Source organism: Helicoverpa zea, chromosome 9, assembly GCF_022581195.2.
Source record: "Helicoverpa zea isolate HzStark_Cry1AcR chromosome 9, ilHelZeax1.1, whole genome shotgun sequence".
Taxonomy (NCBI): Eukaryota; Metazoa; Arthropoda; class Insecta; order Lepidoptera; family Noctuidae; genus Helicoverpa; species Helicoverpa zea.
Genome location: NC_061460.1, coordinates 10,003,486 through 10,017,500, shown reverse-complemented (window position 1 = coordinate 10,017,500; position 14,015 = coordinate 10,003,486). Strand labels below are relative to the sequence as shown.

Below are 14,015 nucleotides of genomic sequence, written 5' to 3'. Positions count from 1 at the left end.
AACCTTTTTGACATGAGGGACCACTTTAACTAAAGTTTGTCTTGCCGGGGACCACCTCATCGGTTTACCTAAATTAGCAGTCATTTCTTTATTATTTATAAAAAAAAAATCTGAATTTTTGGGTCAGTTCTACTCAAAGCTAAAGCATGTCGGTAGTTGTGTAGGTAAGCAAATGCAAATAAAGAATAAAACCGGCCAAGTGCGAGTCGGACTCGTGCACGAAGGGTTCCGTAAATTACAGTTAAATCAACCTATCTCAAAAACTATAAGAGATACTTTGATCAAACCAAAAATCGTTGAAAGAGTTAATTAGCATGCATCACCTCTATTTTTTTTAGAATTTTATACCCCGTAGTTATAAAAATAGAGGGGGGGGGACATACTTTTTACGACTTTGAGAGCTGATATCTCAAAAACCGTTCACTTTAAGAAAAATGTTTTTTAGAAAACTTTATATCATTTTAAAAGACCTTTCCATTGATACCCCACACGGGTATGTACATCGAAAAAAAAAATTTCATCCCTCAGTTACATGTATGGGGGGCCCCACCCCCAATTCTTTTTTTTACTATTTAGTGTCATATTTTTGTAGCGGTTCATACAACACATATTCCCATCAAATCTCATCACTGTAGTACTTATAGTTTCCGAGTAAATCGGCTGTGACAGACGGACAGACGGACAGACGGACAGACGGACATGACGAAACTATAAGGGTTCCGTTTTTGCCATTTTGGCTACGGAACCCTAAAAAGTAGCCTATGTATTTGCCAAATGCGCGAGCGAAGCGAGTGCGAAATTTTTATCGGACTTAAACCAAATATTATGTAAAATGTAGCCCAAACGTACTTAACATTTTGTTTGTTGACAAATGCAAAAATAAGGGCATATAGTTCCTGAATATGCGAGCGAAGCGAGCGCGAAATTTTTATCGGACTTAAACCAAATATTACGTAAAATGTAACCCAAACGTACTTAACATTTTGTTTGTTGACAAATGCAAAAATAAGGGCATATAGTTCCTGATACGCGAGCGAAGCGAGCGCGAAATTTTTATCGGACTTAAAACAAAAATTACGTAAAATTTAGCCCAAACGTACTTAACTTTTTGTTTGTTGACAAATGCCAAAATGAGGGCATATCGTTCCTTAATATGCGAGCGAAGCGAGCGCGAAATTTTTATCGGACTTCAACCAAATATTACGTAAAATGTTGCCCAAACATACATTTCCATAAATGGGGGGACTAGGTACGACACACCCGCTATACATCCATGCGAAAACCCCCGCTCGCAATTATAAGTCAATAAAAATTAAGTTAGATAATGTATAGCAACGTCGCGAAGCTAAGCTTCGCGGACCACTTGGAATGCCTCCAGGGACCACCAGTGGTCCGCGGACCACCGGTTAAGAACCACTGATCTAAAATATCATTAACAGCTGCGCTTTAATTTAAGTAATTATATACTTAGCTGATGCTTTGAGAAACCTATCAAATAATTCATAAAATAGTCAATAGTCTTTTAAAAATTTACAATATTTTACAAACATCGTTTTTCAAATAATTTTTGTATGTTTCCATTTTCGATATGAATTCTCCCTAGATTTTCTAGTTTCCATATACATAGGTATTAACCAGGTACATATTTAATTTTGTTAATTCACAAATAGAAATGATAAGATCATTGAACATTTTTCGTTACCAATTTGATATGTCCTAGCCATATCCTCAATTTCCTTACTGACACCATTTTCCAAGTTTTTAATACTGATTTAATTTGTACTTATAGAATTACATTGATTTTGTACGATGTGCATTTTTTTACAATACACAGTTATACGTATACCGTTTCTGTTAAAATCATTTGTGTTTCAATTAAAGATAATATCTGAAAATAATGAAGTTGTTCTAATCTTCTCCTTTAAGGCCTTTAAATCCATTGTACAATTCGAAGTTACCATTCGGCTCAAGTTTGTTTAAATGCGTATTTAAATAAATAATAATTTAACATAGCATGTTCTGTACAAAACGGACATTAAATGTAGGCCACATTTTCACTAGAGCGTTACGTCCTGAAAAACCCGAACAAAATATCAAGAATTCTGTGAAAACGTGACCGATTCGTTAGACTGTACACTCATTCGTCAGTTACTTTCTAAAAAAACACGATAACTTACTTAGAACTCTTAATACATACAAATCATATCGACTGTATTTTTAACAATAATAATTTGAGACCCCGTTAGGTACTAAGCTTTCTCTTACCAACGCAAATAAATGTTTACATATTCAAACTGTCTTCACATATGAATCTACCAGTTCGATTATCGAACAAATATGGCATTTTTACTTCTGAATATAAGCTGAAATCACTGCATGGCACTATTAAAAAAAAAAAACTTAAATAATACTGATCTGTCTACACTAAAAATGTCCCGCATTCATCAAGCAACTACAAGGCCCATATTTTCCAAATAGGTTTGCCAAAATCACGACGGTTTGCCAAATATCTTGCATTTTCCTTACTGAACAGCATACTTGCAGAAGTCATGGGCGCCAGTGCACTCAACACTAGGCCTATGGGTCGAGTCCCATATGCCTGGGCCACATCGCTGACACATGCCCACTAAAGTACAGGGGATCCTGACCAGTTGTCGGAATTGGTGCAAAAGACCCCTCGCTTTGCGGAGGATGAGACGCCCGTCCATGTACATTGCTGGAAAAAGTCAGAAAAAAAGTGTTTTTAGTAATGAAAAAAGTATTTATAATTACTTAGTTTTTTATTGAGCAAGTAAAAGCCTTTCAAAAGTCTGCTTGTTTTTCACTACCTTTTGCTCGTGCAAATATTCGGTTTCTTGGAAATATATTTCCACAAAGACTGTCAGGACTTATTAGCCTTATTGATAGTAGTCGTCAAGAAAAGTGAAATATGAGTCGATGACTCACTGTTAAAGTTAACTGCAAATTTTTCGTGTCAACTACAGTCAAAAACCCGCACGCACTCGTACATTTGCTTACGTACCTAAAGAGCTGAAATGCAGCAGCATCTCGTCAGTATTAAGGTCCTGTGCGATGACGTCATCGGCGTACACGGCAATGATGGCCAGGCAGAGGAACAGATGGAAGTAGTCCGTCTGGTAGTTGGCCCAGCACGCCTCCCACATGCGAAGTGCTACGGCCTCCGTAAACTCGCGCTTGAAGCACCTGTAATGAGTAGAAGTATGTTTTAGAAGTTGGAAAAACATATATAGGAATTACTTAAATGATGTAGGGGTAGGTAACTAGGACTTTAATTTAAAGTGGTTGGTTAATCCCTATCACTAAGTGCTACAAAAGGGGTATTCGAGTTGAAAACGAACCCCTTCCCCGCTAAGATTCTTCTTGGAAATAAACCTTTTCTACCTTAGATATTTTAATATTTTTCCTGAAAAGATTTCCCTGAGCCGTAATTTTAGTAAGTAGGATCGACCAATAAAGCATAAAAGCCAACAAAAGCTGGGACCTGGATTTATATGATAAGATACGACGAAGGCAAGGCAAAAGGATAGTAGGGCTTCTTTCTAGGAATAATTAAATTTCGTCTCCCTTTGATACCGTTCTACGCCGTAGACGGAGAAACGTGGGCGTTTTTTACTTGAAGGAAACCCGAGTGGGCGGGTAAAACCTTTTCGACAACATCCAATTAATGTATCTACTTGAATTTCAAAACATAAAACTTAGGTAACATAATATTCTTAGCTAGGTACTTGCTCCATACGATGTATTCAAACTTTACCATGGATTTCAAAATAAACTGAGCTCCGACCGATGGAAATTAAAGATTAGCAGTATTTACTAGGTCGACTGCAGGCTACACTAAAGTACCGATAGTGTAAGTAGGACAATGTGTTAAGTAACCAGTAGGTACAGGCCCGATAAAATGTCGATAGGTACCTAAAGATGGCTTCATTTATTAAATTTCTAATGAAACATGGGCGAGCGAGCCAATCACCTTCGAGGAATACTTACAAAAGTATCCAACGATGACAGAACAGTAGTTCCATTGCGTCGACATGTTTTTCCAAATGCTTGTAGAAATGTGGCAACATTATCCTAATAAGCTCGCGTAAGTAGCTCTGAAAATTAAATGTCACGCGTAGGAGTTACATTGTCGTCTATACAATATTAACATCGGCGATACGGATGATAAGATAGGACGAATATTATATGTATGTGACTCATTTGGGATTATCATTGTTGTTAGTGGACTTATTATAAGTATTGGTGAGTGGTAAGCTGATGCAATTAGATACATTGGAACGTTAATACATATGTAAGATACCTATTTATGCTGTACTGTATAAGCTGAAGCACGTTGAGTTATTGGTTACCGCATAATAGCCGGCAAAGCTGTATTGATTTCGCCCCGAATCTATGAATTCGAAGTTATTCAAATATGGCTTTAAAGGTTTACTGACGGCAGACAGTCTGCTCAAAAATGTTTTCTGACGTTCACCAAATTCTGGTTGTTGACTTTGTTGTCTGTTTTGTTCTACGAAGATAAAGCCCACACCAATGTAAGCCGTATGCTAAAGAATCGATTGTTCACCTACATTATTCGACATTAAACAGTTGTTGTATCTTACAAGATTGTTATCCATATCGTTGTCGGTTGGGGTGCACACAAATATCGCTCTCTGCATCAGGCCGACAAAGCACCAGAACGCTTCTGCCTCACATTTTATCTCGCACAGTACCGGTGCTAAGAGATCACTCATTCCTTGTGTGTAACTGAAAAGAAATTACTTAGATATGTAGTTCACAAGTATTAGCAAAAAAAACTGATGAAAATAACCCTTTCAAAAAAGTGCCTGCAATTTTGCGCATAAGAAAGTTACGCAAAATGATGGTGTCGCATTGTCCCATAAAATATTGGGGTCGGATTCCAGTCTAACCGGATGCAACTGAACACTAGTAGGTATTTTACAAGGAGTGACTGCTAAGCAAGAAAGGGTGGGAACCCCTTTAGTTACTGGGTGACACGCGATACCCTTTCCTTTCGGATATCTCGTGGCGACAAATAAGGGCAGAAACCACTAACCAGCCCTATCGTAACGTATAGTATCTTTAATGTAGGTATCTGTTTCTGTAATAAAGATGATAGTTTTCCGATCGATATAATTGAAATGACTCGAATGACCTGAGATTATTTTTTCAAACAAGCCCTTGTTAACTCACACACATCACAATCGGTTCTCCTAACTGCGTCAACCATGTTATGTATTCCAAGTACCCATTTATTTTACAATTCTGTCGGGTGTAATTAGTATACATATAGTATGAATGGAACAATAAGCCTCGCAGTGTAGTGAACAAAGGCTGTTGTTTGCAGAAAACTTTAATTACTTGGCATCAAGAAAACAAAACAGTTAATTACCCTTACCCTAAAATCGGATTGTATACGGCGTAGTTCAACAAGATGTTCTTCATAATTTCTACGTTGTAATTATTCTCCCCTGCGAAAAATGGATTGCCTCTGTCCGTTCTAACCACGTCCTTCTCTATGACACACTGGACTGTCTTCCAGAAAATTGCATGCTGCTCAGGTGTCATCTTTTCTAGTCTTCTTCTCGAAATTTCTTCGTATTCTCTTGACCTAATCTGAAGTATTATCTCTCGTTCGTCATAAGTCGAATTGTACGGATAGCAATGTAAGAGGAATGGCCACACTTCTCTCCTTAGTTCCTTGTCCAATCCTCCGAAAAATACACATTTCCTCAAAAATAGATCGTCTTCAATAACGCCCTTTCCGTTCATAATTTTCCCGTAGAATATTTCGGGAGATATTTTGGGAAGCTTCCCTTCTTCAGGATGTTGTTCAGACTTTTGTACCTCTGGACGGCATACCATAAAATGACGGTAGGGTAGATTTGGCTCTTCAGAACCTGTGGAAACAGTGCCTGCTTACGTTAGGTGAATATTCGCAAAACATATTAAAACATGTGCTAAGGCGGGATTTCATCGGTGTGAACCATGCGACACGAATGATTCATTTTGTTTACTTGCTCTAGCAAACAGTAGCAAACTGAAACCTTTGTGCGCGAATGCATTTTTATTTACCTGTACAACATACGGACTGTTAATAAAGAATTGAGTATTCCACAACAAACGGGACACACCATTTTTGTGAAATCCCGCCTTGATAATTTCGTAAGTTCTGGTTACCTGGTGTAAGTTTGATGTTGTGTAGCAACGAGTGCCATCGATGCAGAACTTGTGCCAAGTGGTCCAAACCTCCATAGTGGAAATGGAGTATTTTGTACTGGGATTCCCTGGATGCGACTACTAACTGGCCACATGTGCAATTGTCATCGTTGAAGAAGAGCCGCAATGACCGCATCTGACTCAAGTCTACTGAAAACCTGGTGAAAAAGTAGGTAGTGAAGTATATACTCATCGAAATCCTGACTAGAACCCATACCTAGATGTAGGTGGTAGGTATATACATATGTAAAAGTATGACGCAAACTCATATAGATAAAAAAAAATACTTCGACTGTAGCTAGAGGCATTAAATTACATGAATGCGTATTTTCATGCGACACAAATGCATTTGTAACCAACTGATTGAACGTTCAAATCCCTAGAAAATGCGAAGTTAGAAGCGCTACACGTGTTGTATGTGGGTAGCATGTAAATGAACCCTTCTACCCCCTCCTACGCGAACCGCAAAATTTAGGAGTTTTGGACCCTGGGGTAAGATTAATGTGCGCTACTCGCAATAACTTTAACTTACCCGTTAACTCGGATGAATAAAGACTTTATTTCTTAAATTATTCACACATATAATATTGTTACTGAGTTACTAACATCATAAGTCACCCTACATAAGCGATATCATGTTCTAGCTACTAAATAATGCAGTTGAGTAATAGTACCTACTGGCGTCTGTTTTAATCAGGTCATCGAATAAACAAGACGATGAACTTTAGGTACGGTTTCTTGCAGTCCTATAACCAGTGGCGGATTTACAAATTTGCCGCTAGTAGGCCATTCAATTTTTGCCGCCCCTAATGATTGTGAACTTAATGATATTTCTGTCAGTTACTATGTAGATTATTTTTGCAACCCGCTATGTAACGAAGAGTTTAATGTTGACCTAACAAGTTTATTTGACAGCGACTTTAAAGCGTAAAACCTCTGTAACTTTTAAACGGATCAATTGATTTTCATGAAACATATAATTGTTAAGTTTGGGAACAGTAAAGTACCAAAACGAGTTTAAAAAACTGGTGTAAAATGAAAAAGTCGCGAGCGCAGCGAGCGCGAAATTTTTTAGTTTTGGGACACAAAAGTAGGTACCCAAACACACGCGAAATTTGTGATTTTTGGGACGCAATGATACCTAAAGAAATTAGAAAAAAGTAACTGTCAAGTGAAAGGCGAAATTGTTGAGTCTTGGAACACAAAAATACTCAAACAAGTTAAAAAAAAACCAATGTAAAGTGAAAAAGCTGCGAGCGCAGCGAGCGCGAAATTTTTTGAGTTTTGGGACACAAAAACGAAATTATTTGGGACACAAAAGTCCTCCACCCGCTAAACAACTTAGAAATCGTCAGCCTACGCTCCGCTGCGCTACGCTGACGCTCTACAACGTTAGTTGTTTTTGCTACTTCAGTGCTTTAACTTTGGATTCAAAGAGCGCAGAATAAACCAGAAATGATGAAGAAACCGCGAGCGAAGCGAGCCGATTTTTCAATTTATCACATAAACCTAAGTATATACTACAGTGCGTTTATTAATCGTTTATTTATATATGGATTGTGTACTCGTATAATTATTTTAAAAAATCTGTAAAAAAAATAGCAAAATTTGCCGCCCTAGGCACTGGCCTACTTGGCCTATTGGTAAATCCGCCACTGCCTATAACCGACCTTCTTATATGAAGAATTAATTAGGTTATTGGATCATAACATGCTCAGGGATACCCTGTTAGTGAGCTATAAAAGGATAAATCCTTGGAGAATATCGACTTTATCACGACCTAGTTGAAGTATGTTATAAAACCTAGTTAAGAAAATGTCCCTTCTCAGATTATGAGGATAGAATGAAGGTATGAAGTCGAGTCAGTACCTAATGAAATAATTAGACAGTAAGTGCCAGTTGCGTAATCTTACGTTGAAGTGCTTGTCTAATCATCAATTAAGGCCGCTGATAAACCATAGCTTCCGTAGAAATCCTACTTAAGTTTAGTTAATTGCGCATTTCAAACATGAAGTTAACTTCTTTATTAGCTATCCTTACCAATAAGACCCTTCATGTCTGGACGTGATACGCACTAAATTATACCTAACTATTATTCCTACATTGTAGTCTCCTAAGCTAGACTTGCAAACAAGATTGCAAACTAAATATTGCATCATCAAAGTCTTAATAACACTTTGACCTTTCCTCATTCTAGAATTTTCCATTAGAAATGTGGTACTTTATCCCACGTAATTCATTGCGATCGCTTATCATTCAAGGAGCAACTTTCGAGGATATTAAATGAGTTGTGAGAGCGATAATGACATTCTTGGCGTGGCATGTGGCTTGAGGAATGCAATCGTCGATAGAGGGATGCGACCTGACCTTGGGTATGACATGACCTTGAATGCCTACGTATGACATTCGCCCTAAACATCAGTATTGTAGGTGTAGGAGCTATGAATAAGTGAAACGGCTTATGTTTTCGGTGCTCAGAAAATGGACACGCAGTTTTTTTGCTAGACAGCGTAAGCACTTCATAGTTTATAGGTAGGAACACTGATGAAGTATAGATAAATGGTATCGTTAATAGTGATCACAAATCATTAATCGTATTGAAGGGCACAACAGACTGAAATATGGGTCCAAAAATATTTTGGGAAGGGAACACTAATGAACAGCGATAGAATAGGCCGATCATTAAAACATTTTATCAAATAGATGATTAATTTACCACAGACTTTGGTAAATGGGTAAGAAGAAAATCAATAAGAACCTGTTCATAACGGCCAATTACTCAAATCACATATGCGGCCTTTTCGTAGGTAGCTTGTTGCACCTAAATACGCAATGTAAATACAACAATGAGTGGAAACCATTTTGCAAAATAAACGCTGCTAACTGCACGCAGAATATTTATAAACTTATACCAAGTGCTACGAGTCCCTCGAACCCGCAACAAATGCTTTTATTAGCACATCTATAAACCCTTTTTTGGGAAATATAGAAATCGTATTTTTTTAGTCTTCCATACAGATGTAAGTAGGAACTTAACTTACTGATTTTATTTATGGAATATCTAAGTGGATGTAAAGCTGTACTTGACAAACAATTGGCAATATTCCGTATTGACAGTGAGTGTCCTCCACCCGTCGTTACCATCCCCCGAGGGCCCTTGCGTGTCATGGAACTCAATGGATTTATTCACCCACTTCGTAACGAGTGAGCTATCTATACATATAATAAATCTGTAAAAAAACTGTGTCTGTACATTGAATATATTAAAAAAATAATAATTGGGTGGGGTTTAGAAACAGTAATGGAGCACAAATCCAAAAAAAAAAAATTGTCTGTATGTCTGTATGTCTGTATGTCTGTTTGTTTGTACACGCTAATCTTCTGAACTACTGAACGGATTTCAATGATTTTTTCTTTGTTTTATCAGTATTAGGCCTGGTCAACATATAGGCTATAATTTATCTTCGAAACTTGAAGACCTGATGCAGAACTCCAACAGACCAATAAAACAATAAGAGATACAAATATGGTGCCGTGGCAAAAATTGTTTCATTTGATGAGCATTTTCAGCTGAGATAATAAATTTTAAGATCTGGAACACCTGATGTGGAACCCCAAGAGCCCAGCTTCTCTGTACCATATACAGGTATGACGTTTTAGCAAAAGTTGTTCAATTTGATAAGCACTTTCTATTGACTTAGACAAATTGAAGATCTAAAACATCTGATGTGGAACTCCAGGGGCCCAGCTAGACTATAGCATATAGAGGTATGACGTTTTAGCAAAAGTTGTTCAATCTGATAAGCACTCTCTATTGACGCATTTTTCTTTTCTCTCTCACACAAACAAATAATAACGAAGATACAACAACGCTTGAATTTCGTGTTAAGTACTGCTTAGTACAAATTTTACATAATTGTCCTTTTGAGACAACTTTAATGAAATGGTGACACAAAACCGACGATTATCCCTTTATACACTATAGAAATGAATCCAAGGACAATCCTCGGTGGACGTCGTTAAAAAAAAAGACAATCCCCGGTTCTGTGCTAACTATGGAGGAAAACTACTTGGGCTATTGTGATGGGACGTTAGTGGATGACAATGTATTAGGTACATGTAAAAACGGCAGGTGGAGACTCGCCACCTCACTTACTGGGCCCCCGGGAACCAGTCACTGAATAGCAACAAGAGGGCAACAGGGATATGAGCGGCTGAAGGGTGAGGATACCTCGGCGGACTTTAAACGTAGATTACGCGCTCCCTGTGCTTACCATGAGGCACCTACCCTCCGAGCAAGGCTACTAATCCTGCTCTAGCGACGGCCACTCTGGACGGCCAAGCCAAGCCAGAGGCGTGAGATCTACCCCCGTCATAGTTCACTCCAACCGGCCGGAGATGGGGGACAGTATACACTCCCTGGAGAACTCAGTATATATAGCCCCGCGGGGTCGCTACTCCCCGTCATCAGCCTCAGATGTCCTGCGGTGCCTATATCTTATTATTATTGTCGTTGTTATCTCAAGAGCCTTTGTCCCAATTATGTTAGGGTCAACTTCCAGTCACGATGCAACTGAGTACCAGTATTTTACAAGGAGCGACTGCCTATCTGACCTCCACAACCCGGTTACCCGCTCAAACCAACACTCCTTGGTAAGACTTACTGGCTTCTGACTACCCATAACGACTGCCAAGAATGTTCAATGACAGCCGGAACCTACAGTTTAACATCCCCTCCAAATGACGGTCATTGGTATCCAAAATATACGTAGAAAGTACATACGAACTTAGAAAAGTTGCATTGGCAGGCACTTACCAGACCTGGAATCAAAGACGCACGCTCATACTTAAGAGATTGGTTCTCTACCCACTAAACCACCACGAATTCCACTAAGTCACCACGACTTTGTCATCTATTTAATGTTTATTTACGTAATATTTTTGCCACACACAACTTAAATGCGGACTAATTAGAATCACTACTTTTATCCCTATGTTCACGTCTATTGCGACTATTCAGATTTTTGATTTTGCTGACCCCGTAGTCGCTGGCATAAGGGACAGGATCCGCGTACGAAGTCGCGGGCAGAAGCTAGTTTATAAATAATTCTCTATATTCCTTCTTGTTTGTATCGTTTTAGTGTAGAAGGATCAATATAGAAGCTTGGTAAATAAGGGATTGTATGCTCAAGAGACTGCTCAAGTCAATAGTCTGTTAAATATTTGTTCAGATATATTTAGGCTACGAGGGTATTCCCCCTTAATTCTGCTCTTTTGGTACCAGTATTTACATAATTATGTTATTGTATCACTTATCTTACTCCATAATTAGCTAAAAGCCTTGAAATGCGAAAATAAATAAACAGTTATTATTGAGCTAACAATCAATTATCTATGCGGGTACAACTGGTAGATCCGGTGAGATAAGGCTGAACATCGAGTAGATGCTAATGTAGAACATTCGACTTTAACCGTCACGGTAAGCTAAGTTTTGCTTCATAAACAAAGCGTCATGAAATCAACATTGCTTAGGTAGGTATACCTATCTACCTCTACATTATCATTAAACGTTTATACCGTGAATAATCAACTTTGCAAATGCGATTTAGGTACATGCATCAATTTACAATCGAACATAGTTCTCGATAATTTCACCCATCGATATTGAAATGAGTAGGTAGACCTATGGAAACTTTTACTTAGGACAGTTTTCCCCAGGGGCCCGATTCTCCTAATTTTACTTAAGCAACATTCGATTGACGTTCGACTCGATTCGACTGAGATCCGATCCCGACTCGATTACGATTGAAGCGTATGTGGCATTCCGCTATTTTTTCTTTGAAATAAACGTTTTTATCCTTTTCTGTCATTCAATAATAAATAATTTTGTCTGCAAATGATTTACGATTGCAAAATGATTGTACAGCAAACTACCGTATAGATCAAAATTACCAAAATAGCAGACCAATCGCACACCAATCAAATGTCAATCGAATACGATTGGTCTTTTATTAGTAGCAGAATGCCCGATATGGTTAAAACTGCTATTGCGATCATATTGCGATTCGATTTCTATTCGATTTTGACATTATTAACTTAGGAGAATCGGGCCCCTGTTTGGTAAATATTTTCTTCAATGTTTTCTACTTGAGTTGATAGTAGTAAACCAACAGGGACAGTTATTGAACGTTAAATGCCGCGATCCAAAAATAGAATACCTAATAAAGAAAAAGTACATAATGTAAAAATTCGAACTCACCTTCGACATTTTAAAGGAGCTCTACGTTGCGGCACCGGTGAGCTATGAACGCTGTCAGGAAACACCAAATTGTGTTTCAGAGCTAAAAACTCCGGCGTACTCATCCAATTTGGATTGCCCTCGTCACACGAACTCATTGACAGTGACCTAATAAACCTGTCCCCCGACACAGAATCAGGGGTCAAATCTACGTTTTCTATTGTTGGATTAGCAATCGTAATGTTAACCGAGGTCATTGACTGTGATCTCACATGTTTGTCGTACATAAACACCTCATCCCGAGACTCGTCCTTCTCAAAGCTACTGAAAATATTATCCTTCACCGAGTCTATAGACTTAACAGTAGGCTTCGAACTGGAGGACAACTCCTCCTGCGTAGTGTCATTGTGTGTGTATCGAGTATCAGATGATTTAATACTTTGCTTATCAGAGTTAGAATTAAGACTCGTAGTTTCTGAGGAATCAGAAAATGCACGTTCGTTGTTAGCGTCCAATTTGGCGCTGTTTGTATTACTGCGGGACATGGGTATTTCCTTTGCATTCGCCGGCTTGCCAGCACATACTAGCTCCTCGCTCGGACTGGTTTCTACGGCCGAAGGACATTTCCGCAGCGTCGAATTCGGAATCCAGTTCAGGAAAAGCGTGGGTCGTTTGGCGTTGTTATGTTGGTCCGTAAACACCTTAGTCGTGACTGTGAGGTATCCAGGATGGTGAACTATATCAAGTTCATGCCTTGCAACGGTCGGAGGATGCACGCACACATTGTTCTTGCAAAACAATATTTCGTTGTCGACGTAATCAGGGGGTTCCTCGTTATCATCAAACTCCAAACCAAGGAAATAGCTCGAGGCTCGTTTCAAAAGATCTGGCAGCGGCATTTCGCTGCGGGATATGTTCACATTTCCTTAAAAATTTAAATCACGGCTTATTTACTGCGGCGCGTTATCACTCGCGACAACCTCATTCAAGCGAAGCTGTGTGGGTACTACGCGCATGTAAACACCTACACAGCTATGTTGATAACGCCGTATTGATCGGACAGCGAGAATAGAACCGGCGGCGGCGGCGCTCGGACCAACGTCACAGCCGTGTCACTGCAACTTGAACGGTTAACACGTGTGCCACTGCTTGTTCCACTGAGAATCGATCGAAATATTATGCTCATAATATTAAATTAAATATAAGGCGTTTTCCTTGTTCTTTTCCTTCAGTTTCATGTCATTATACCTTTGCGCTTTCTTTGAGTCCACTCCCAAAACGAGTTAGGCTCCTATTTTACTATATTCCTATTTAACTTAGCACCAATTCTTGGTACACATTGAGTAAATTACCTACCCAATGAGGTATCAAGGCCTACAACATTGTAGCTTACCTATATCGGGTCATCCGGACAGTTCTCTAATACGTATGGTAGGTCCTATGTAGCTTATAGTCGTAACTTAACTAATCGTTTATTTAATAATTTAACTTTTTGAATAAACTTTGGTTCAAGTGATTTATTCATCTTCCAACT

General features: G+C 38.7%; 1 protein-coding gene across 4 annotated transcripts; it reads right to left on the bottom strand.

Annotated features, from left to right (window-relative positions):
- Positions 1–1,422: 1,422 nt before the first annotated feature.
- LOC124633260 (TBC1 domain family member 16) lies at positions 1,423–13,508 on the bottom strand. 4 transcript variants are annotated; one of them, XM_047168435.1, is made up of 7 exons: positions 12,503–13,508; positions 6,205–6,401; positions 5,423–5,939; positions 4,626–4,770; positions 4,009–4,115; positions 3,023–3,204; positions 1,423–2,716 (listed from the first exon to the last, which is right to left on the bottom strand). In XM_047168435.1, the coding sequence occupies exons 1-7, from the start codon at positions 13,378–13,380 to the stop codon at positions 2,523–2,525; spliced, it is 2,220 nt and encodes a 739-aa protein (XP_047024391.1). In that variant the 5' UTR covers positions 13,381–13,508; the 3' UTR covers positions 1,423–2,522. The 4 variants fall into 4 exon arrangements, with proteins under 4 accessions (XP_047024391.1, XP_047024389.1, XP_047024392.1 ...); XM_047168433.1 differs by having other exon boundaries at positions 4,593–4,770; positions 5,423–5,924; XM_047168436.1 differs by having other exon boundaries at positions 5,423–5,924.
- Between the last annotated feature and the right edge of the window lie 507 nt (positions 13,509–14,015).